Source organism: Rattus rattus, chromosome 14 (genome assembly GCF_011064425.1).
Source record: "Rattus rattus isolate New Zealand chromosome 14, Rrattus_CSIRO_v1, whole genome shotgun sequence".
NCBI lineage: Eukaryota > Metazoa > Chordata > Mammalia > Rodentia > Muridae > Rattus > Rattus rattus.
This window is the reverse complement of record NC_046167.1, coordinates 75,464,346-75,489,061: the sequence shown is the minus strand read 5'-3', so window position 1 is coordinate 75,489,061 and position 24,716 is coordinate 75,464,346. Positions and strand designations below refer to the sequence as shown.

The 24,716-nt window shown below is 44.9% G+C and overlaps 1 protein-coding gene across 1 annotated transcript in view; it reads right to left on the bottom strand.

Moving 5' to 3' along the window:
* The window catches only part of Hsd17b3 (hydroxysteroid 17-beta dehydrogenase 3), a 30,235-nt gene that overhangs the window by 4,220 nt on the left and 1,299 nt on the right, over positions 1-24,716 (bottom strand). The window contains exons 2-9 of the mRNA XM_032884683.1: positions 24,138-24,184; positions 12,541-12,616; positions 10,492-10,599; positions 8,971-9,038; positions 6,657-6,692; positions 2,333-2,367; positions 1,092-1,173; positions 885-950 (exon numbers count right to left, since the gene is read on the bottom strand). Of these exons, the coding sequence (XP_032740574.1) occupies positions 885-950; positions 1,092-1,173; positions 2,333-2,367; positions 6,657-6,692; positions 8,971-9,038; positions 10,492-10,599; positions 12,541-12,616; positions 24,138-24,184 (518 nt within the window). The remainder of the gene's footprint in view (positions 1-884; positions 951-1,091; positions 1,174-2,332; positions 2,368-6,656; positions 6,693-8,970; positions 9,039-10,491; positions 10,600-12,540; positions 12,617-24,137; positions 24,185-24,716) is intronic.

The window sequence follows — 24,716 nt, the reverse complement described above, 5'->3', positions numbered from 1 at the left end:
CAAGACCAGAGTTCTGGGGTGTTATCCTCCCCATCTCCATCATCCTCTCTACAAGTCCCCACCTTATTTTTTTTTTCCCTCCCTAGTCCCAGCCCTCACAGGTCAACCTACAGCCCAGACTTAGAGAGACCCTGTTTTGCTCCTTTCCCCACATATCAGAGAGGCAACAATAGTTAGACCAACCCTCGCTGTCTGCTCTAATACAGCACCACGCAGCAAAAGGCTCCACAACATTTTCCCCCAGATATCTCACATAGCTCAGGCTAACCCTAAACTTGCTGGGTAGTAAGGATTATCATCAACTCCTGACCTTCCTACTTCCGTCTCTTGAGTTCCGAGACCACAGGTATGTTCCACCACATCCATTTTTTTTTCTTAGAATTATTTATTTATTTTATGTATATGAGTTTGAGGTCGCTGTCTTCAAATACACCAGAAGAGGGCATCTGATCCCATTCCATCACCATGTGGTTGCTGGGAACTGAACTTAGGACCTCTGGAAGAGCAGTCAGTGCTCTTAACCCCTGAGCCATCTCTGAGCCCCGTCATCACATCCATTTTTATGCAGTGCTGTGGATGAAACTCGGGGTTTGTGTGTGCTAGGCAAGCACGCTATCAATTGAGCCCTACACGACGTGTTTCTGAGCAACCGCATCCATACTCACTTCCCCTCTCTACCCAACACCCAGAATGGAGGGGACCAGCAGAAATCTCAGCAGCTGGAGGGATTGTGGAGGCGACATTTGGCCTGGCCTTGGTCAGGGGAACCCAATAGCACAATCCAGTTCGTCTTCATATGCACAGCCTGTTTTGCAAGGGATGATGGACTTCCAACCACCTAACCAAGGCTCCCACTTGGGAGGGCCCACAATTGTGCACCTCACCTGGATAATGATTCCTTTATCTCTGTATTCCACATTCAGAGCCTTGGAAAATGTGCACACAAAAGCCTGCAGTGAGAGAGAAAACACTTCAGGTCCTGGAGCTTGCTTCCTCCTGCCTTATAGACAGCCCCCTCAGGTTCCCAAGAGTTTCACAGCTACTACCTGCTTGCAGGAAGGAGGAAGGGACTTGGGCAACTTGTCACTCACCTTGGAAGCTGAGTACAGGCTGTACAGAGGCCAGGGACGAAGGGCTACTCCCGAAGAAATATTCAAGATGAGGCCTCTCCGCCTGAAAGACAGGGGAGCAAAGGCTGCACTCCATCCCATAGCAAAGAGGGCTAAAGTTGTCAGAACCCACCCCATGGATTCCCCTGGCTCATGAACTGACAAGGAAACATTCCCCAAAGCCTAAAGGAGGACATTGTGTGATGATGTCACTCTGCAGGCATGTGACATGAAGGGCTTGGTACTCCAAACAGGACCTCTGCTAGGACAATGGTCCCCCTGCCAAGCTACAAAAAGGCAAATTGGCTCAGATAAGAAGAAAGGAGGAAGGGATTCTCAGTCCCGATGGAAACACATGCCCTGGGTCCCTTTGGACTCAGAGGAATAACCTGTCACAGTAGGGACACGTGTCACATGGTACAATCCATCCTAGATACAACATGTTCACTCCAACACCCCTGTGCTTTTCAGGGCTCCTTACTTATACCTTTTGAAATTCAATTTTTTTGTTCATTTTTGAAACATAGCTATATTGCTATATGGCCAAGACTAGCCTCAACCTTACTATGGAACCCAGACTGGCCTTGAATTTGTGATGATCCTCCTGCCTCAGCCTCTCCATTACTGGGAGAAATTACCTTTAATCTTCCTGGTTAGATGTCCTGAGTTGGGTAGCAAGAAACTGAAAATTAGAATACAAAGCTACCCACTTCTTACTCTAGAAAAATTAGACTATCAACTATTTGATCTTAATGAATAACAGGTGATGAAGACCAGCCCCTAACAGCTGTTGTAATAGGGTAACCCAAATGCGGACTGTTGGAGAGACTGAAAGGGGCAGTTACCAGGGAAACAGAGTACTCATTCTGACAGAGGATGGAATTCACAATAGAAAAGGACATGGTCTTGGTCTGAGGCCAACTTGTTTCTTTTATAGTCAACATGAGTTAATTTTCTTTTAAAGCCCATGTGTTTTGAAATGGCTGTGCTCAATCTCCCTTTAAAACATGTTACATTGACCTTCACGTGTGCACATGGGAAGTGCTGATCTGCCCCAGAATGAGCTCTTTCCCCCCAATAATCCCAGTGTTCTGTCTTCACAGGTTTTAACCATCCACTAAAGCAGCAACTTGATGGACCCTCCACTACTAAATCCCCAGGCAAGGTGGCTGCTAAGGCAGGACAGCCACCTCGCTCCACGCTGCTTCTGGGAAAGGCCTTACCTTGATTCCATGTGTTTGAGAACAAGCTGTGTCATCTATAAGAGAAGGCCAAACTTAAACCTTGACAAAGCAACTAAGTAGCAATGAACAGGGGTCCTTGGAGGAAGTCGGAGAAGCTTAAATCTTCCTAGATGACCTTGAGAATTGCTGGCAAACCTTAGAGGCCATTCTGGCAACCTGAGAATCTGGCTAGAAGCCACAGCAAACAACCTAGACAGATGGCAAATTATCCAGCCGCCTCTGGCTTCTTCCCTAGGAAGTCTTCCTGGAGCACCAGGGCACTGGAGCCAGAGGCACTGGTTTAAGGGGGCAGGATCTACTCCAGGGATGAAGGAAGAAAATGCCAACCATCACATACTTCACCCATGAGGTGGAACTGGGAGCTAGCAGAACACTGAGAAGTCAGCCTCTCCTCTACATCTCCTCAGTCAACCTACTCAGGGCAGGTCTACCAAAGGAAGCAAGGAGACCAACAGCCACAGCTGTAATGTGCCCCCTTTTTCTGTGTTGCCCAGGGTCCCTGCAGCAGCTTCCAGAGAGACTCTCCTGCTACTGAACCATCACATGCACCAGGCCTCTCTGTCAATCCCAGAGAGCTTCCAGATGGTCTTCCTATGACTGGAAGTGTAGTGAGGAAGACTCACAACTCTGTTAAAAACTGCCTCTGCCTCCGAGGAAATGAGAGAATGAGAGGTTAGGTTGAGTCGTACACACTCCAGGGCACCACTTGAGCATCCTCAGTGTCTCCCACTGGAGCTCTCTAACCTTACTGGGCAAATTATCTCAGTTACACAGACAGCACTGAACGGCATCAGTCCCTGTCCCAAAGTTCCCAGTGTCTGTCTAGTCTCTGTGGCGGTTAATCTTCATCCTCAGTTGACGGGCTCTGAAGTCTCTTAAAGATACACATCTGGGTACATCTATAAGAGTGTTTCCACAAATATGTTACTGAGAAAGGCAGACCCTGAGAATGGTGGTACCATCCCATGGGCTGGAGTTCTGGACTGAATAAAAAGGAGAGAGGGAAGTAGGCACCAGCACTCCTCTTGTTCTGCCCCTCACTTTAGACACAACATTACCAGTTTTGTCATCTCCTGCCATGTTGCTTTCCTGGGACTGATGCACTGTGCCCTCCTTCACCACCATAATGGAAAACAGCCAAAGGAATCCCTTCCTCTGTCAAGTTGCTTCTATCAGGTGTATGTGTGTGTGTGTGTGTGTGTACATGTGTGTATATGCATGTGCGTGTGTGTATGTTTATATGTGCATGTGTATATATGTATGTGCATGTGTGTATATGTATGTGTTTGAATGTATGTGTATATGTGTATGTGTTTGTATGTGTATATGTGTGTATTTGCTTGTGTGTTTGTATATATGTATCAGCGTGCATATATGTGTGTGCATGTGTGTTTGTGTGTATGTGTATGTATGTGTATATATGCATGTATGTATGTGTTTGTATGTATGTACATGTATGCATGTGTGTATTGTGTATGTGTGTATGTATATATATGTTTGTATGTGTGTATATGTGTGTGTAAGTGTATGTATGTATGTTTGTATATATGTGTGTGCATGTGTTTGTATGTGTATATGTGTGTAAGTGTATGTATGTATGTTTGTATATATGTGTGTGCATGTGTTTGTATGTATATATGTGTGTGTGTGTATGTGTGTGTTTGTTTGTTCATACACAAAGAGACCAGAGAAGGATACCAGAAGTCTTTCTTATCCCTCTTCACCTTACTCCCTTAAGACAAGGCCTCTCCCTGAACCTAGAATCCACTTGTTTTTTGCTGGGCTGGAAGTCAGAAGGCACCAGCAATCCTGTCCCTGCTTCCAGGCACTGCAGTTACATCCACTTTTTTATGTGGGTACTAAGGATCCAAACATGGGTCTTACCTTCTGAGCCATCTCCATTTGCCCAGTAACAAGAAAATTAACTATAAAGTCTACTCTCCCACCTCCCTAGTCACTTAAACTTTCTCTCCTACCTCAGCCCTCGACCAGCAAGAACATATACTTGCTTGTACACGTTGCTGCCAGACAGCACCTTGGAAATCATTAAGAGTTGTGGGTCGTGCTTGCAGCCAGCCAGGTTAGTGAGTGCATGGTGTATTTAGAAGCTGACTTTTCATTTATTTTCTTTGTTGCTTAGGGAGTTTAATGTCCATAATAAATAAACTTTAAAAATTCAAATCAAAGCATTTCTTTAGTAAAGGAACCAGAAGGTTACCATATCCCTTTTGGGAAATCTAGATGATCAAACGACCCAAGATTGGAAGATCAATGTTTAAAATAATGTAAAAAGATTTTAATGATCAGCTTCAACGACAGTTGATCACATAAACCTTAAAGCCACATCAGCTGGGAGCTCTAAAAAGCCACAGATTGCTTAGCATACAAACCCTGTGAGTACTCGATAATAACCAAGCAGGAAGCTATAACATTCCAGTGTGCTGACAGAAAAACAACCAGTGAGGAAGGGAACTATTGCCAGAGAGCTTAATCACCAGAAACAACTGCCTGCGAAGAAGGGTGCTGACCAACTTCCCCTCCTGATGTTTGAACCTGGTCCTCCTCAGCCATCTTATTTTCCAGACCCTGAAACGACCCACACACACCCCAGCAACCTGAAATCAGTTTCCACCTTGCTTCTCCCTGCAGGTCTATTGACTGCCAAGAGATCGCAACAAGGCTGCCACATACAGATGTGAACTTCATGGATGAGGGGGTCAGCATAGGCAGAAAGCTCAGCGCTCACTCATTGGCTGCATAGTGTGGTAGAGGTCGAGGGTTCTATGCACTCAGAGGAAGGGGGAACATTCTGTTCACTTTAAAGCATTTAACTCCTCACCAGGTCACATGGAACGTGGCAGCGTCCATTCCTAAGCAGCACCTATTTCTAAACTGTCTTTTTAGGAGGGAGGCTCTCTTCTTCTTCACACATAGGTATAAGTTGACTAGCTTTGAGGGAATCATAGCATAAATGAGTCTGCAACTGACCCAAAGCAAAGGACCCGAGAGCTCAATATACCTGAGACACTGCTTTATCTAATACTATTTGTGTGTCTCTGTGTAAAGGGAGGGACATGGGTGGTCATGCATGGCATACATGTGAAGTCAGAGGACAACTTCAGGGTCCTCAGGCACCGTCCATCTCTTGTTTGAGACAGGTTGAGTTCTCGCTGGCTGGGACTTCACCACGTATGTCGTGCTAGCTGACTCATAAGCTTCAGAGATCTGCCTGTCTCTGCCTCCTATCTCACTAACGCTAGGACTATAGGCATCTATCATCACACCTGGGGTTTGAATTCAAGTCCTCATGCCTACAAGACAACTATCAGGCCCGTCTCCCCAGCTGCTCCATATAACACTCTGGCAACAGATGCAGACTTGGAAATTCAGGATGATTGGATAACTTGTCCTATGCTATCAGCTGCCGAGCTGAGCTTAGAACACACCCTAAACACTGATACGTCCAGGGTACATTCTAAAATCCAGAGCTTAAAGCCTGAAACCAACATAGGCTATGATAAGTTTAACTTACAAATTAGACATAATAAGAGATCAATGACCGATAATAAAATATAACAGTCATAATGATATAGTATAAATAAGAGTTATTTGAGTGTAGTCTCTAGTCTCTTTCTTGAAGAAGAGACTGAGACCCTTCCTTTTAATGTTCTGGGACCATGGCTGACCACAGGTAACTAAACCACACATAAGAAGAAATTACTGGGCTGAAGACATGGCTCAGAGGTTAAGACGGTGCACTGCTCTTCCAGAGGACCATTCCCAGAACCTAAGTCAGGTAACTCGCAACCACCTGTAATTCCAGCTCTAGGGTATTTGATGGATCTAATTTACATAGGCACTTTCCTACCTGCAGATATACATACATATGCATAATTTAAAAATAATACAATAATCAATTAAAGTTTTAAAAAAGAAGCGTCTACTTTACAGATGACCTTGAGCTCAATTCAACAAATACTGAACAACAGGCCCTTCGTCCTCTTTCCTGACATAGTGAATGTCTTTCTCTTTACAGAGACAACTAAACATTTTTTAAATATTAAATGTTGACAGAATTGCTCTGAAATCCTGAGGAAGTATTGGCATTTTTAGGCCTGATGTACTCCAAATGAAAAAACAAGGTTCAGATGCTGGAGAGAATGAACCCAGCTGTGTGTTTTCCTCATGAGAACGGAGTAAAGCGGGAAAGATAAGGCCCAGCCTGTGCTCGAGACCAGTTTCATTTCAAGGAATGTTCCAGCTCTGCATGTTAACGTGTTTAGCATTCATGTTCAGCACGTACCTTGACTACGGAGGTAATGTTGCAGTGGATGACACTCTGCAATAAATAATTAGACACAGTCAGCTCAGTGCTCAGAGAATTATTATCCCAGGAAGAAGTTGGTGCTAACAAAGAATCGAGTGGGCCAAAGCTAAGTGCTTTGGGTTTCATCATGTGCTCCTGAACATGCTGACTCCTAGCGAGGCTCGGTGACATTTTTCTACGGTCCTACCTATATGTGAGCCTCGGCAGGAGAGCTGCCTTGAAAATTCAGGAAATAATAGGACCGTAAGTGTCAACAGAAGATAGCTGGTTCCTGATTTCTGATGGTCAGACTGACTTCTGATGAAGCAAAATCAATGCACATACAATAGAAATCACATTTCAAATTTTGAATGTTTAATTTCTCCAGGGCTGGTGGCATGTGGCATAACACCTTTCTGCCATGTTGGACCTTGACAGCATCCCAGTCAGCCTCTCTTCCCTGAGACAAATCCATCCTTCCCTAGTATGCCATGTCTGGAGCTGGGTTGGCCAGGAGTTTAGATTAATTGAGCAATTTTCTTTAACTTAGGATATTTTCAACTACATATGTGTTATTGGGAGGAATCTCTTCTTCCTGGAGGATAGAGTTTAATTTCCAGCTGGCGGAGAAAGGGTCAGCACAAGGGGGTCTAGGATAAAAAGGTGAACAGTCAGATAATACAAGATAGAGTTTCTGGGCTGCAGAAGACAGGAAGAGTAAATGCTAGTAGAGCAGGCGAACAGGGACGACTTAGCAACCTGGAACCACGGCTTGGGTTATGTGCACAACTCTCTCCCAGAGAAGCATTATCAGCCTGGGACTCCCAACCGAACTGGGCTGCAAGCATACACTGCTCTACAGAATGGAACATAGAACTCTTTAACAAGCCCCTGGGGACTTGGTTTTCATGCAGGTATGGTCCAAGGCAGAAGTCGGTTATGGATGCTTGCACAGTAAAGAAGTCAGTCCTCTGAGTGAAGTTTTGGAGAAAAATCACTACTTGCCATCTTCTATCTATGTATAATTGAACGTGCATATGATTAAAATCAGATGCATCATGGGAAAGTACATCCAGTGAGCAAAGGTTGACATTATCCAAGCCTGTTGATCAAAACAGAGAATTGCCCAGATGATGACCCTTAGAAACCACCTCTTCTCCCTAACCCCATAAACGAAGTCTTCAAACACAACTGGTCTTGACTGCTCCAACTCAAGGTGCTGGCTGTACTCGTGTGGCAGACCTGATCCACACTATATTTTCTACTCAAGAAGTTCTTGGCCAGTTCGAAATCTGTTTGCACTTCTTCAATTGCTCTGTGTGTGTGTGTGTGTGTGTGTGTGTGTGTGTGTGTGTGTGTGTGTGTGTGTGACTTTTAATTCAGTAGTGTAGCCACTGATAAATTACCCATGCCCTAGGAAGCAGCAGCCCACCCATGCTCATGCAAGCAATCCTAATAAAACTCATTAGTTCATTTAAAAAAGAAGAATAAGGTATGACAATGTCTCCTGGGTATAACATGGCCATCGGACTTAGGAACCCACAGCAGTGGTTGCCTGCACAAGATCAAGCCAGCCAAGATCCCAGCATGGAGTGTTGAGGGCTAATGAGTCCCCAGTGCAAGCTGAGGAGTTATTGACACCTGATGGCTTCTAGTAGAGGAAGAGTTGGCTTCTTTAAGGATGCAGCCCTGTTAGGTCAATCACATTCCAATGGACGGTCTATGTGCAACACAAATTGGATTATATGTTATTTTAAAAAGAAGAGGAAGAGGGAAGAGGAAGAGGAGGAGGAGAAGACACAAAGTTGGAAAGGGATGGGAGGAGTGAGATGGATCTAGGAGAAAAATATACACAGCCTGGTAGAGCGCAGGATGCCATTTTATCAGGAACTTGAAGGCTCATGGGCTTCAGACTCTAAGGAGAGTTAATCCCCTAGATACTGAGAGATGTAGACCTCCCTCTCACTGTAAGTTGGCTACATCTTACCATCTAGGAAGTCAGAAATAGCCAAGAGCTGACTGCTCTCATGATACTAGAGCCATAAATTTGTTGGGCGGAGCACAGATTCCCAGAAAAGAGGTATCATGGTTGGGAAGTTTTTGATGGGCAGAGAAGAGCAGAGACAAAAAGGTACACACTTGACTGTGGGTCAAGTTCTAAGGTGAAAAGAAAGATAGGCAGACTGTCACCATGCAGCAGAGTCTGGCTGAGCCGATTCCCTTCCACCACCCCCACTCCCCTAGCCCTGGCAATCATACCAGGGTCCATATCTGGCTGGGAGAGAAGCAGATAGAAAGGACGGGGGCTCACCTGACTCTCACTGGACGTGCTCAGGAAATGACTTGGGAGCAGGCTGGGGAGCATTCCAACATTGTTGACTGGCAGAAAGAGTCAAGCAAAGGGTGTGAGAACAGGTAGGAAATCTTCCTATAGAAACACATACAAATTGGTGTCTGTACATGAGTGCTCGTTGCAATATGACTTAATAACAAGGGAAGTGGCTGTAAGCTAGGGAGAAGACCCAGTCAATACATTTTACACGAAATGGGAACCTAAGTTTGTTCCCAAGCACCAACATTAAAACAGAAGAGAAGAGCGGGAGGGGAGGAGGAAGGGAGGGAAAAAGGGAGGAAGAGAAAGGGAGTGATGGAGGGAGGGAGGAAGGAAGGGACAGAGGCAAGCAAACTGGGGGCAAGAGAGCTGGCTCATTGATTAAGATTGCTGCTCTTGCAGAGGACCAGAGTTCAGTTCCCAGCACCCACACTGGATGGCTCACAAACACATGACAGTGCACACCTACAGTCCTAGCACTGCTGGAGCTCACTGGACAGTGAGCCTAGGAGGATCAGTGAGCTCCATGTCAGTGAAAGACCCTGGCTCAAAATATAATGTGGAGAGTAACAAAAGAAAACAATTGACTTTGGCCACTGACATCCACATGTGCACACACACACACACACACACACACACATACACACACACACTCACACTCACACTCACACTCACACACGCACACATTGGCTATTTAGAACTTAAAGACATTAGGAAACAACATTTGAGGATAACCCTAGACTTCTGATCCTCCTTCCTCAATCTCCTTGTGCTTGGATTATGGTGTGAGCCAACATGCTTGGTTTGTAAGGTGTTGGGGATGGAGCAAGCCCTCCACCAGCCAAGCTGCACTCTAGCTCTATATTTCTGGTTTAATGCTACAAAACAGTATGCAGATGCAATCCCAGTTTTGAAAATCCCCATCTGTACCCGTAAGAAGATGTACCAAAATGCTGTCACAAGTCTGGGGGACCTTAAAAAAAATTGTCCTTCATGTGTTTACCCATCCTTTCCAATTTTTCCAAAAACGATTTATTTTTATATTTTTACTCGTGAAAATGTAATTAAGGTTTAAATTTATGGGAACTTTAAAGCTCAAATCTTAGTTTCTTCTGTGTAATACTGACAGTGTACCCTGCATGTGATTGCAAGATGTCTTGTCTATTAATACAGAAAACATCTTGATTTCTGAGTAAGAAGTGGGTCCTTTTTTCCCTGTCTGTGAGTTTGTATGGGTACATGTATGTGTGGTATTCAGAGAAAAACTTGAAACATTCAGTTCTTGCCTTCCACCATATGGATCCCAGGGATCGAACTCAGATCATCAGACTTGGTGACAAGTGTCTTTATGCACCAGCCCACTCCCAAGAGGGCCTTCAATAATCAATTTAATGCCATAATATAGCTTTGAGTTTTGTATAGACTGTCACACATTAACGTGTCACTGGTTATTATCATACATACATGCAACACCAATATTTGAACTTTTAATTTACTCACCTAAAACTCCTATTTCTAAGCCTTTAAGTTGTTCTTCAATATGGTCATAGATGTCTTCTCTGGTAAAATCTGCTTGTACAACCTTCACACGGCTTCCAGTGGTCCTCTCTGTATGAGAGATCACAGATACTTCTAGCAAGCAGGAGTACAATCAGCCCTCTTTACCCTGAAGTTCCAAACATTAAAAATAGATTTTGTGAGACTGGAGACATGGGTCATCAGCTAAGAGTACTTTCTGCTCTTAAGGAAGACCCGAGGTCAGTTCCCAATACCCACGTCATGCTGCTCCCAAAACTTGTATCTCCAGCTGCAAGGGATGAAGCCTCTTCTGACATCTTCAAGCACCTGCACACGTATGCTCATTCCCACACAGACACACAGACACACACTTCAAAATTAAAAAAATATTTTTAGAAAAAGTTAGTATTGTGCTTCCCAAAGTCATATCAAAATCATTGGTGATCTTGTTAGACACATATATATCTGTCTCTATCCTAAACCTGATGGCTTAGACACACTGGGATGAGCCAGATTGGTCTCCACAAGCCCCCAGGTGATTGACACATACTCAAATGTGAGCCCTGGAAGAAGGCTGTGAACACTAGTCTGATACACTCACACATCAGGACACTCAGATCCCTTCAGGATCCTTTGTAGGTGTCCGCTACAATCTATCTACACGACAGCTTGCCCCTCTACAACCCTGAGAGAACAGACATTCTTTTTCCCATTCTCCACAGCATCAAATTGAGGATCAGAGCAGCCGACTAACTTGTCCAAGGGACCTATTCTTCACTCCTAACACCTTTAGTGCCTTATCAGCTGTTTTGTGCTGACTTGCCAGGTGGAGGCAATTGTAGACAGCAGTAACAGCTACAGGTAGGGCATTCCAGTCTCCTGAGAAGTGCCTTAGCTTTGTGTCTAGACTCAGTTCCTCTGGATCAAGCAATCATGACACACAGCATGGCAGTTGGGGGTCCTTTAATGTAAAAGACATCACTTGCTTCCCAGTAACCTGATTTTAAAAAAAAAAGAAAGCACATTTAACATTATGAGGAAAATGCTTAAGAATGTCTAGTCCTAATCGGAGGGACTTCTACTATCCACCTACAGAACAAAAGTCAAATTCATCAGTTCAAGGGCATCGGGCCTCCACAGTTTGGCTGCATAACCCCCACCCCCACAACCATTTTCTATTCTAAACCTCCCCCAAAGAAACAAGGCTGGCCCAGTACAGCCTGCTTTGGCTTTAAAAGTCTTCATAATTAAAGATGCATGCCTTTGCATTGATAAACTGGCTAGTTATTAACTTAATAATTATTAAAAAGTCAGATATCAGAACTAAGGATTATGGTCAATTTTTACCAAAACAATCTAAACAATTTAAATTAATAAAACCTTATCTATAAAAGATGTCTTTTAGGATTGTACAATATATAACCTTTGTGACTATATATGGCAGCCCTGAATCATGTCTTTTTATTTTTATTTAATTATTTACATTTAATTTAATGTGCGTTGGTGTTCTCCCTGCATGTATGTCTGTATAAGGGTGTGAGATCCCCTGGAACTAGACATGCGGACAGCTATAAACTGCCATGTCAGGGTGCAGGAATTGAACCAAGATCCTCCAAGAAGAGCAACCAGTGCTCTTAACCACTGAGCCATCTCTCCAGCCCCACCTTTTTCTTTTTTTAACCTGATGACCATCAGCTAGTATTTTCTCATCCTTCTACAAGGAGCAGAGCAGGCGCATGAAGAACTGACCTGGTTCCTGGCTTTGAAGGAGGAGACAGAAGCTAAGGGCTCTGACTGAGCAGGGCTGATTCAGAGAGTGAAGGCTCAGAGAAAATGACCCTCTTGAGCCTGAGTGTCTTCCAGATTCCCTCAGGCTTCAGAACTCAGGGTAAGTGACAGCCTATGCCTTCCCTTTGTCCCTGGGCCCAGCAGTGTACGGGGGAGAAATGACAGACAACCCAGGCTCCAGGAAGCAGATGTGGTATGAACAGGAAGGGCAGTACCATGCTTACACACATCTCCCTCACTCACCAATCTCTTCTGCGATGACCTGTAGCTTTTCCAGTGTCCGGCTGATAAGTACGACATTGAGTCCATGTCTGGCCAGCTGCAGGCAAGAATGGAAAGACCAGAAAGATGGTAAGCAGATGGGAGGCCTTGAGGGACGTACCTGTTTGCAGCGTGAGTCGCCTGCTTCCCCTGAGCTAATATGTGATGGATGTTCCTGAGGTGTGAGTGAGACAGCCACTGTGGGTGAGGCTGAAGCCAGCAGTGTGACAGTCAGGCTGTGTGCACATTATGTGGCCAGAGCCACCGTAAGAAGTCTTCCTATGTGGGCCCACTGTCTGAGAGCCCCTATCTGAAACTGGAGGGACTCGCTGCAGCCAAGTACAGAGCCTGGGGGTTGTACCTCAGTAGCTGTATACCTTACTTTTTGAGACAGAGACTAACCAGATTGAGACTTACCAACTGGGTCTCTCTACCCCACCTCTCTAGAGCTGGAATCACAAGTGTGCATGGCATTGCCCAGCATTTTCACGTGTGTTCCGTGATCAAACTCAGGTCCTTATGCTTGCAAGGACTGAGCTATCCCTCCACCACTCTTTAAGTACTGTTGGGAGACCATCAGGACAGAAGGGCTTACAAGCAACGCCTGGCTACCTGGCTCTGTGAGCTCTGGTTATCTTCTCACAAAGCATCTCAAAGAGCTACACACCAAAAGACTCAAGATGCATGTGAGAGACTATCAGGCTCCTGTTTCTGGATGTTCTCACTAATAACACCCATGTTGGATGTTCTCACTAAAGACCTGCATGCAGTTTTCAAATCTTTCTTGGGTCCCTTGGCCCTGCACCTATTTGCAATCCCAGAGAGTTGAATTTTACTCCCTGGCAATAAAGTGATTCTTTAGTCATTCATCATGAGTTACTATTCTCTTTCCTTCTTTTCTTTTCTTTCTTTTTTTTTTTTTTCCCGGAGCTGAGGACCGAACACAGGGCCTCGCGCTTGCTAGGCAAGCGCTCTACCACTGAGCTAAATCCCCATCCCCACCCCCTTTCTCTTTCCTTCTTTTTCCAACATTTATCTGCACACACACACACACACACACACACACACACACACACACACACACGCACAGAGGGAGAGGGAGACAGACAAACATTACATTTTAATTTTATTTTAATTAAGGAAATGAAACACATCAGTTGAAAGGTTGTCAGGTAGTTGTGGCACTGCTTTGGTAGAGACAGAGGCTTTACAACCTGAGCAACAGCTCTAGAGACAACATCATTCCACCACAAGAGTCCCAGGAAGCGACAACCATGGGACAGCTGAACCATGTTCAGCTGTAGAAACATCTGACTACACTGCCCTTGGGGCTTGGCTGAGCCCAGCTATCTTGTCTCTCTGGGTTTCTTCTCATTTTCTAAAATGGAGGTGGAGCCTCCCTAGTGAGTCCTATGAACTAGACGACACTTTTATAATAAACACAATGTTCCTGCTAAAGTTCTTTAAAATTGGTTAAGAGGCCATTACAGAGCTATTGAAGAGATGGCTCAGCAGTTAAGAGCACTTGCTGCCCTTGCAGAGGACTCAGGTCCAGTTCCCAGGACCCATATCAGGTGACTTACAACCACGTCAGTTCCTGGGGATCCAGCATCCTCTTCTAACCTCTGTCAGCAACAGGTATGCAGGCAACACACTCAAATACATACAGACAAACCACTAATACACATACGGTTAACATTATCATTTTTTAAATGAGAGGTTATTACAAATATAATTTAGAATTTAGAAATCATAGAAATATAATTTAGAATTTAGAAATACAAATTTCTTAACTGATTCAAGAGAAATAAATTGAAGAATTTTATAACCACTTTTAAAAAAAACAACAAAAAAAACACAAGTGTTTCCAGGCATGATGGCACATGCCTTTTGTCCCAGCATTCAGGAGGTAGATGGATCTCTGTAAGTTTGAGGCCAGGACTATGTAGAGAAGTCCTGTCTCAAAAAACAAAACAAAACAAACAAACACACACACACACACACACACATACACACACACACACACACACAGAGCTGGATATGGTGGTGCATGCCTTTAATCCTAGGGAAACAGAGAGGCAGGCAGATCTCTGTGAGTTTGAGGTCAGCCTGATCTACAGAGTTCCAGGACAGCCAGGGATCTGTTATACAGAGAAACCCTGTTTGAAAAACAAAACAGAGAGAGAGAGAGAGAGAGAGAGAGAGAGAGAGAGAGAGAGAGAGAGAGAGCAAACAAACAAAATTATCATAATAAGGCAATAAGGATATAAACTAGTATTTTAAATTGTCTACAAAGAGAAATCCAATCACAGATTATCCTCTGGGTAAATTCTATCAAACATTCCAAAAACAAAAAAACAAAATCTTTCCAAAATTGCATAATAAAGAATTAAAGGAGGTCAAGTTCTCTCTTTTTATGGGGATCCTATAACCTTGACACTTCAGACTCTAGAGAACAAACACCATCACTTAGTAATGCTGGCCATCAGGAAACAGCCCATGACTCGGCAGTTCTGTTCTGACGGATGCTGTCCACTTATAAGCCTGTCCTCTCGGAGACGGGGACAGACGTAAGGGAAACATGAGTGTCTGCTGACAGAGAAAGGCATAACCAAACTGGGACATACTGGAATGCTATAGTAAAGGGATAAAGGTGTGCTCTTCCAACAATGAAAATCAGTGGACCACCTTCAGCAAGGGTGAATATTTTAAAACAAGGCCAGATGGAAAAGGTAAGCTGGAGATTGGGGTAACTGGCATCACACAAGACTTTAATGCAAGGATGGACTCTGGGCCGTTTCTCTGCAGCCACCAGGAACACTGCCTGCAGAATGGTGTCTGCTAGTCTGTGGGTGGGGAGTCTTCCTACATGGTAGGGAGGAGTAGCCCCCAAACTGCCAGAAAAAAAAGAGGAATGAAAATAATGACCTCCATGGTGCTTTTTGCTTCTGGAATTCTCTAGCCATCAACCATCACGAATTCACATCAATGTGACAAGAGGCTGACTCTATACTGTATTTCGGACTATAGTTTGGTGAATAAGAGCCCTCAGCTTCTCTTGGGTGACGTCAGACCATATCAGTCTCATAAAGAACAAGCTGGCAGTGCAGTCCAATATTGAAGTTCAGTATTAGCCTTGTTAGCAGGCTTTCTGATAAGGTGGTACAATTAACTGGTACTGTAAACACACACACACACACACACACACACACACACACACACACACACCCCTCGCATCTCAAGAACAATTGAAGTCAACTTTAATGGTCAGCAACAGACATGAGGCTTCATAACCTGAGACCCTTTATGAAGAGCAGAGCTGTGCCCACATGTCTATGCTAAATATACTCAGTGGCATATTCCGAGTTGGTTACTAAGAGAGACTGCAGACCTTTGAAAACAAACTTTTCTAAAAAGTCATCCTTTTGTAAAAGTAGACAAAGTGATTGAATATTAAAAAACAAACCAACCAAGGAGCTGAGGAGATGGCTCAGTGGTTAAGAGCACATACCACTCTTGCAGAGGACCGGCGTTCAGTTCCCAACACCTACGTTGGATGGCTCCAACCACCTGTAACTCCAGCTCCAATTCAGGGGCATTCATGTGTACATTAATGTACGCAAACACAACAACACAGCACACACATAAATACCCATCAGGGAACGTGAAATGCAAGCCAAGAGGCTTCTCTCATCACACTCAGACAAACAGGTTGCACTGTGACACTTGCCCAGCAGGGACCACAATGGCTGCTTCCTGGGAGACCCTCATCTATATCACTGATTTCCTGCACCACCTACCTTTTCCCTCTCTCCTTATGCCTTACATAAAGTTCAGGCGTTTTGCCCCCTTGTGAGTCTCATACGTGCATGGTGTTTTGAAACCTATGTTCTTTTGCGAGTTATCTGACTGTTGCTGGTTTATCTCATTTACTGAAATACCCAGCCTTCTGAAGGAAAAGAATCTCTTTAGGATACCCTCCACCAAAGGCACGAATTGACCCACCCAGCACAGAGAAGGTGGAGGCAGGTGGAGCTCTGAGTCTGAGGCCAGCCTGATCTACACAGTAAGTTCCAGGATAGCCAAGGCTATACGAAAAACCCTGTCTGGGAGGGAAGGAGGGGAGAGCAAAGCTGAGAGCAGGGTATAGGGACATAGGGGTCCTCACTGTTGCCCAGTGGGCAGAGGCTAAACCCACAAGGTAAATTCGGATACTAGAGGTCCTGGTAATGGTCATCCTCTTCTGGGAATGTGATCAAGCAGATGCCACAACCTTTAAAGAACCTGGTTCTCTGTCCAAGAGAAGGTGAGACAGCTACCCTGAGCGACCTTTCTCTTTACGCACAACGGTCTGTTTGTGGTTGGTGAGGAGCTTCAGTACAAGGCTGCAGTGCACGGTAGAGGGAAGGGCACGCAGCAGAGCTCCAGACAGGAAATCCCATCATCTGAGAACCCTCTGAATGTTATCGAGGTCCCTTAATACTGTCAGTCACATCCTTAGCATCTGCATCCACATATAATTAGGAGTTTTCTCTGCTGCTTTTTTTTTTTTAAAGAGAAAGACTTTTTTTTTTTATTTCATGTATATGTTTTTTTTTTTTCTGTTGTTTTCTTTATGTCTTTTCCAATCTGAAACGTTCACAGATTTCACCACTTTTCTGGGAAATGCCAGACAAAATAGGATTTCACCAAGCAGTTTTAAAAATAAGATATATTGACAAAAAACTAAAATATCAATTAGGAGGAAAAAGCATAAACCCAGAGCTGTGGCAATTCTGGGCTGACAGAGCCCCCCACCCCCCACCACTTCTGAAAGTTGGAATTCTGTCACAAAGGTGACTTAAGAATGAAGGACTTTTGTCTCCCAGTTTTCTTCATCGGCTTCCCAAAGGGGAAGTTGTCCATTAAATGAAAAACAATTTGCATTTTCAGCACAAAGGGTGCTCTTTGCCTGTGGGCTCCGGCCTCTCCTTGGTGGCGCCTTTTGCTGGAGAGAGTTTCCGTGGGGCATGTGAAGTGGTCTGGGCCAAAAGGGGCTCAGACAGCACTGCGCTGTCTGGGCAGCATTGTCCCCTTTGTCTGCTCAAGCAGGACTCAATCTTATTCTGAGAAAGTCGGGGCTGACAGGCCCCATATGTGGGTCTTCAGCCCCTTTTCAGAGAGTTAAGCCCCCAGAATCAAGGCCTTTCCCAGAATGCACTGCCCACTGGTCCGGGATCTCTGCAGCACATACTGGCTTGAATGGGGGCCTGGGTCAAGGAAGGTGCTCGTGGCTGCTAATCTACACTCGGTGGTGGGAGCTAGACAGGGCTTCCTCTGTGTGGCAGAGAATAGAAGACAGGGCTGGAATTCAGGTGCAGAGAGACGAGACAAGGGCCTCAGAGGTGGAAGCCCACCCTGTGCCTCCCAGCCCAGCCCTTCCAAATGTTCCCCTCTCCCCCACCCGCTTTGCTTGATACTTGAAATTCCTTTAACAGGAGGCAAAGCCTCCCCAACCACTTGGAAGATGAATGTGGATTAAACTAACATGTGCACAAAATAGGCTTCCGGAAAGTCAGAGATGTGCAGTCCTCTATTTCTGCCATTAAGCACGACTTTGAAATTTCCAGTTGTTTAATTAAGCAGGAGCAGCGGGATAAATCAGAATGTGAACCAAACCCCAAGGAAGCTCACTTTCTCTAGCCAAGGATAAGAAAAAGGGAAGCCTGGTGAGAGTTTAGTGAGAGAGTTTAGTGAGAGTGTTTAGGCAGGGGCTGGGAGAAGGCTGGGTGAGGTACCTTGCTGTCTGAATTCCCAGCCCCACAGCAATTCACAGCTGGGGAGGCAGACACAGGTGGGTCTGCAAGACTAACTAGCTAGTTTCAAAGAGAGGCCTTGGAGAGACAGAGAGACAGAGAGAAACAGAGACAAAGAGACAGAGACAGAGAGACAGACAAAGAGACAGAGAGAGACACAGACAAAGAGAGACAGAGACAGAGAGACAGACAGAGAGACAGAGACAGAGAGACAGAGACAGAGACAGACAGAAATGCAGAGACAGACAGACAGAGGAAGAGGGAGAGGGAGAGGGAGAGGGAATGGGAGAGATTTCTATAAGCCAGATAGGTATTTCAGGAACTCCACTAGAGGAAACACAATTGTCAAGGTCAGAAAGATTGCTGGAAGAAAAAAATGAACACAGGGAGCTGTCTACAGGCATCTCTGAGGTTGCCCCTCCCCTGCTCTAACGAATTTTTCTGTCTGTTGCTTAGAGTAAGATAATTTCTACAAGTTCACAGGTTTCTTTTTTAAATCTGTTTCATTCTACTATTAAGCTCATCCACTGAGTAAAATTTCTTAGGCAGAAATAGTGGTGCACATTTATAGTCCTGCTACCCTGGAAGTGGAGGCAGGGGGATTAGGGGTTCAAGACCATCACATTGAGTTTGAGTGAAGAAAAGCCATGGGAAGACTTTGTCTACAGACCCGTCACCTACACACACTCACGCACACACATACACACGCACACGCACATGACACACCAACAAACAAACAAACCACAAAACAAAACAGAGGATACTCTCTAAGTAGAGAGGAAGTGGCTAGAGCTGTGTATGAGAGAGAGAGAGAGAGACATGGTAAGAAAGAAATAACAGAAGGAAATGGCTCAGCGGTTGAGAGCACTGACTGCTCTTTCAGAGATCCTGAATTTAATTCCCAGCAACCACATGGTGGCTCACGACCATCTGTAATGGGATCCCATGCCCTTTTATGATGTTGGAAGACAGTGTACTCACGTCCATAAAATAAATAAATGTTTAAAGAGAAAAGAAAAGAAAAGCACAAGTTCTCCCATTCTCCAAGAGGGCTTGTTCCATGTGTCACCCTGAGTAGAGCATGGTACCCAGACATGTGGCAAACATTAATTATTCCATGTGCTTCTGTGAAGTGTGAATGTGTATCTTTTATTATTGCCTTTTGATTTTTATTCATTGGTCTTTAGGAAGAGGATCTCATGTAGCCCAGGAGGAACTCGAAGTTGCTATGGAGCTGAAGGCAACTTCTGCATCTTCTTCCCAAGTACAGGCAAGGGGTTACCGGTGTGTGCTGCCACACTTGTCATGTAGTGTGTATTTTTGTTGGGAATAACATATTCAGAAGATTTTTAACTTAGGTATTCGCCCTCCATAATGTGAGGGAACCTCCTCCCACCCAGATCTGCAGCCTTCCATTCCAACCTGCAGATCTTGAATACACCAGCTTCCAGAGTGATGTGAACTGATTTCTTTTTAAAAGATCTCTTCCCAGATATACATATTCTGTTCTTGCTCTCACATCTACTCTCTTTCTCTCCTCCTTCCTTTCTTCTCTCTAATTGGTTTGGTTTCTCTAGAGAACCCTAACAAAGTCTCCAATTCATGCACACAGAGAGAGAGAGACAGAGACAGAGACAGAGACAGACAGAGACAGACAGAGAGACAGAGAATATATGTGAAACCAAATGTCTGGAAAGGAAACACAATTTTAAATTGTATTTATTTACGTGTATGGGTATTTGGCCTGTGTTTCTGTGCATCACGTGCTCGCAATGCCCTTGGAGGTCAGAAGGGGGATGACTGATCCCCTTGAACTCGAGTGACAGATGTTCACAAGCCACCATGTGGGTGCTGGGAACCAAACTCAGATCCTTGGTAAGAGCAGCAAGCACTCGTAATGAGTGAACTGTCTTTCCAGCCCCAGGAAACGCAATTTAAATGTTCAAAGCAATTGGAAGCTAATCTTGGAAAGTCTTCTCTACACAGCATTCTTCCCTCCCCATCCTGTTTAACCCGTGCCCAGGTGAGAATGCTACCACCTCCCATTGGTTGAACTAGATTCAGTCAATGATGGTCAGAGGTCAGAATACCCGTATATCTGGGTGGTTCTCAGCTCTGGAATCCATATCACCCCATACTCTGAAACAGTCGTTAGCAGGAGAGAAAAAAATGGACTTTCTGGAAGGAAGAAAAGCCTGCATGAACTCAGAAAAAAATTATCTTTTAAGTAAGACACAAGGAAAGATGAAAAGGTTTGTACAGAAGAAGAAAGCAAGAACTAGCCAAGGACAGAACAGAACGTCAGGACACAGGCTCACAGAGCTCCCTGGTGCTGGCAGTGACTCAAAAGCCCAGGGATGGCGGATCACTTCATCTGCCAGATGATGTCAGCAGATCCGGTCAGGGTGAGCATTGACATCTCATCCAGCTCCCAGCACCTGACTCCTGACCCTTGCTTTCTAAGATGGCAAAAGAATGAACAGCTTAGACAGCATTGTTTTGGGATCTCTAAGTCAGTCGGGTTAGCACGGATTTGAGGGAAGAATGGGGAATCTGAATGAATCCAGGTAGCTCAGCAACCCACAGAGGTTAAGGCCACAGATGGTGGGTGGTTTGGGCCTCTCCAGAACCCTGATCTGAAATAGGAAACCAGTGTATTAAATGTAACACAGTGTGTCCATTTTCTGTCACCGTGACAGAGTACCTGAGATAAACAACTTAAAAGGCATCAAGGTTCACTTTGGCCCAGGTTACAGGGTGCCTAGCAGTGGCCAAGGACCCCTTTATTATGGACCTGTGGTGAGCAAACCTTGCAGGGGAAAACTACTCATTTCAGGGCAGCTGGGAATTGATAGGTCTACCCAACGTCCTACCAGTAGGACCACAGGCCATACGTGTACCTTTGTGGGGGGCGCACAACAATGACACGACAACCACAGGAACACCCAAGCTCTATGATCCACGTCATAGCAGCGAGAGAGACGTCTTTCGATTAAACATTTTTTATTATATTTAGCGTATGTGCATGAGTGTGGTGTGGTATGGTTTGGTGTGGGAGGTAGGTGTAGGGAGTGGTGTGTGTACGTGTGTGTGTGTGTGTGTGTGTGTGTGTGTGTGTGTGTGTGTGTGTGGCCACTCATCATATACATAGTGTGTGGGATGGTATGGAACATATGTGGTGGGATGTGAGTGTGGGATATTGGGGTAGAAAGGTTGAGGACGGGTGTGTGTTTGTGTGTGTGTGTGTGTGTGTGAGAGAGAGAGAGAGAGAGAGAGAGAGAGAGAGAGAGAGAGAGAGAGAGAGAGAGAGAGAGAGAGAGAGAGAGAGAGAGAGAGAGAGAGACATGTCTGGAAGTCAGAGAACAACCTGTTGGAATTGGTTCTTTCTTTCCATTTTGGGATTAAACTCAGGTTGCCAGGCTGAGCATCAATGGTTTTACCCATTGAGGAACCTCACCAACCCTTTCCCTTTCAGTTTTTTGATAACAGAAGACACGGCTTTGGAAAGCTGTTACTGAGCCCTTTTTCTATTCTCCACACTCAAATGTGACCACTCGTCATCAAGGACCAGCCAGTATTGGTTGAGGGGACATCCTTATATGCATTAGCATAAGCACGAAGAACTCAGATGACCAAAGGCCACACATTTTCCTGTTGGGGTGGAACCTAGGCACAGATGCTCTGTGCCAGCACCTGGAGCCTTTTAAATGATGTACACGAGATGTGTCACATCCAAAGTGTGTGTAGAGAGGCTCCAGGACACCTGGACCTGCTATGTCACACAGTGTGGGATGGAGAGGTAGGATAGCATCCTCTCTAAATCTACTTATCGAAACCTAACCCTTGCTTTGAAAACAGCCAAAGGGGAGGTCTTCACATGCTGCAAAGTTAGCTCACAAGGGTAGAGCCCAGGTTGTAGGGTTAGCACCCTTAGAATATTCCCAGAGCTTGGTTCCTGGCGGCCCACCGAGGTTTGACCTCTGTAACCCAGGATGAGCAGTGCGCACCATGGGGCCTCTGAGCCTTGGGAACGGTGAGACGTCTGGACTGCCCAGCTTACGGCTACCTTTGTATGAGAATTGGGGCAGGCTAGGGTGGCCGAGCTGACTGTGGATCTCTACAAGTCACTGAGACCGCAGGAGCCTGTGTGTCCACAATTCTGTCCCTCCGCTGAGCTGCCTTTCCAGTTTTATGAAGAATGAAGAAAAATTAGGATATTAACTTAAAATTTCTGGTGAGAAAAAAAAAATGACTGAGTCCCAGGCCTTCATTTGAGAGAATATTATGTCTCCTTTTAAAAATAGTATTTTGGGGGCCGGGCAGATGGTTCAGTGAGTAGCGCCACTTGCCACCAAGCTCGATGATCTGAGTTCAATCTGCATAACCCACTTGATGGAGGAGAAAATGGATTCTGCAGTTGTCCTCTGATCTCTACATGCATACCATGGCACTCACACACAGACAGACAGACAGAGACACACACACACAAATAAATAAATATATGTGAAAAAACACATAAATAAAATTAAAGGCAATATTTTTGACATAAGGAAATGCTAACAACTAAATATAACTTAAAAAGCAATGATGTGTATGACATGGATTTGAAAGAAATTTGGGGGAAGTTGACAAGTTCTGGATATCTGACTCCCTTGTTTAGGAGACTGGCTCCCCTCATTGAAGTTTTACAGCATTCTTTATCAAGACTTACACACTTTTCTCTGTGTTCATGTGTGGTGTGTGTGAGCGATTAAATGCACATGGGCTCACTTATGTGTGCAGGCTAGCACTCGTGTAGCATGTGGAGACCTGGTTTCTTTGTCAATCATTCTCCAATGTATTGACTGCAACAAGTCTTGCTGAACCCAGACCTCTGCCTCCCCAGTGCTTTCGAAGCAAAAGCTATACATGATACATCTAATCTACATAAATAATTTTTGAACTAGGATGTTCCCTATTTGTATGGGATAAATAAAAGGGATGTATTTACTTACTTATTTTAAGACAGGGTCTCATTATGTGGCCCTGGCTTTTCTGGAACTCGCTATGTAGACCACACTGGCCCTGAACTCACAGAAATCCTCCTGCCTCTGCCTCCCAAGTGCTGCAATTAAGGTGTACACCACCATGCCAGGTTGCGTTTACATTTTTAAAGGTACATTTAAATATCTAAACACTATAGTACAATTAAAACCAGAAAACACCAAATGCCCCCATAAATCCTTAAAACCTAAAAGGAGGCACTGGTACTTTGACGTGTCGTTAGTTTGTTGGCTGGCTGGGTTGTTTTAGAGAGCATCCAGAGACTAGAGAGATGGCTCAGTTATAAAAGCATTTGCTGCCTTTCCAGAAGACCATTTTGGTCCCTAACACCACATTGGTGGCTCACAACCACCTGGAACACCAGCTTGAAGGAATCTGATGCCGTCTTCTGGGTACATAAGTGGCATACACACATAAACACACATGAAATAAATCTTTTTAGGTGTCTAAGAAATGAGATTATAATTTTTTTTTAGTTTACTCTCATACTAAAGGTGCTTTACTTCTTAAATGAATGTCTATGACCTCTGTACACAGGAAAGTGATGGGTGGGGTGGATGCTTATGACAAGGGAGGGATGGTTGCTTAGAGGGTAGCTTCAAAGCTAGGCTGGTCGAACTCACCTGTAGTCTCAGCTACTTAAAAAGCTAACTCGGGAGATACAGCTGAGGTCAGCCCGTGAGACACGGCAAGACCCAGTCTCCAAAATTCACACCACAAAAAGCAGCCACCTCACCTCACCTCAAATGAATAGGCTTTCCCGATGCCATCGCCTGCTCCGGTGATCACTGAAAGAAACGGAGACAGCCTTGAAGCAAGAGGACAGACACATCCTCAAGCCTCTCTCTCATGGCCACAGTCTCTTGTCCATCTCTCTCTAGAACGCTCACTGCCACAAAGCCACATTGCTCCATCCCAAGGTTTCCAGCCTTTGGTAACCTGGACAGAACCCTGGAAGTGAAGGGTTTTTTGTTTTGTCTTTGGGGGGTTGTGGGGGGTTGGAGGATCTGTCTAGAAACACACTATGACATGCGGCCAACAAGTATTCTATCCAGGCTTCTTAAGGCTTGGGGCAGTGCAAAGTTAGCGCCTCAAAGACAAGCATGAACCCTATTACTGATTCATTCCTGCCCAGTGCTCACTCTAAGAGCACCTCAGGGTTCCTTCTGAGAAGTGAAGTCTGGTCCCTCCCCTCCTCCACCCCATAGGTCAGCAGCCCTCAATGCCTGTGGAAGATAGGAAACCTAGCAAAGAGGACACAGGAAGGGGGACGGATGTGTGTGTGTGTGTGTGTGTGTGTGTGTGTGTGTGTGTGTGCAG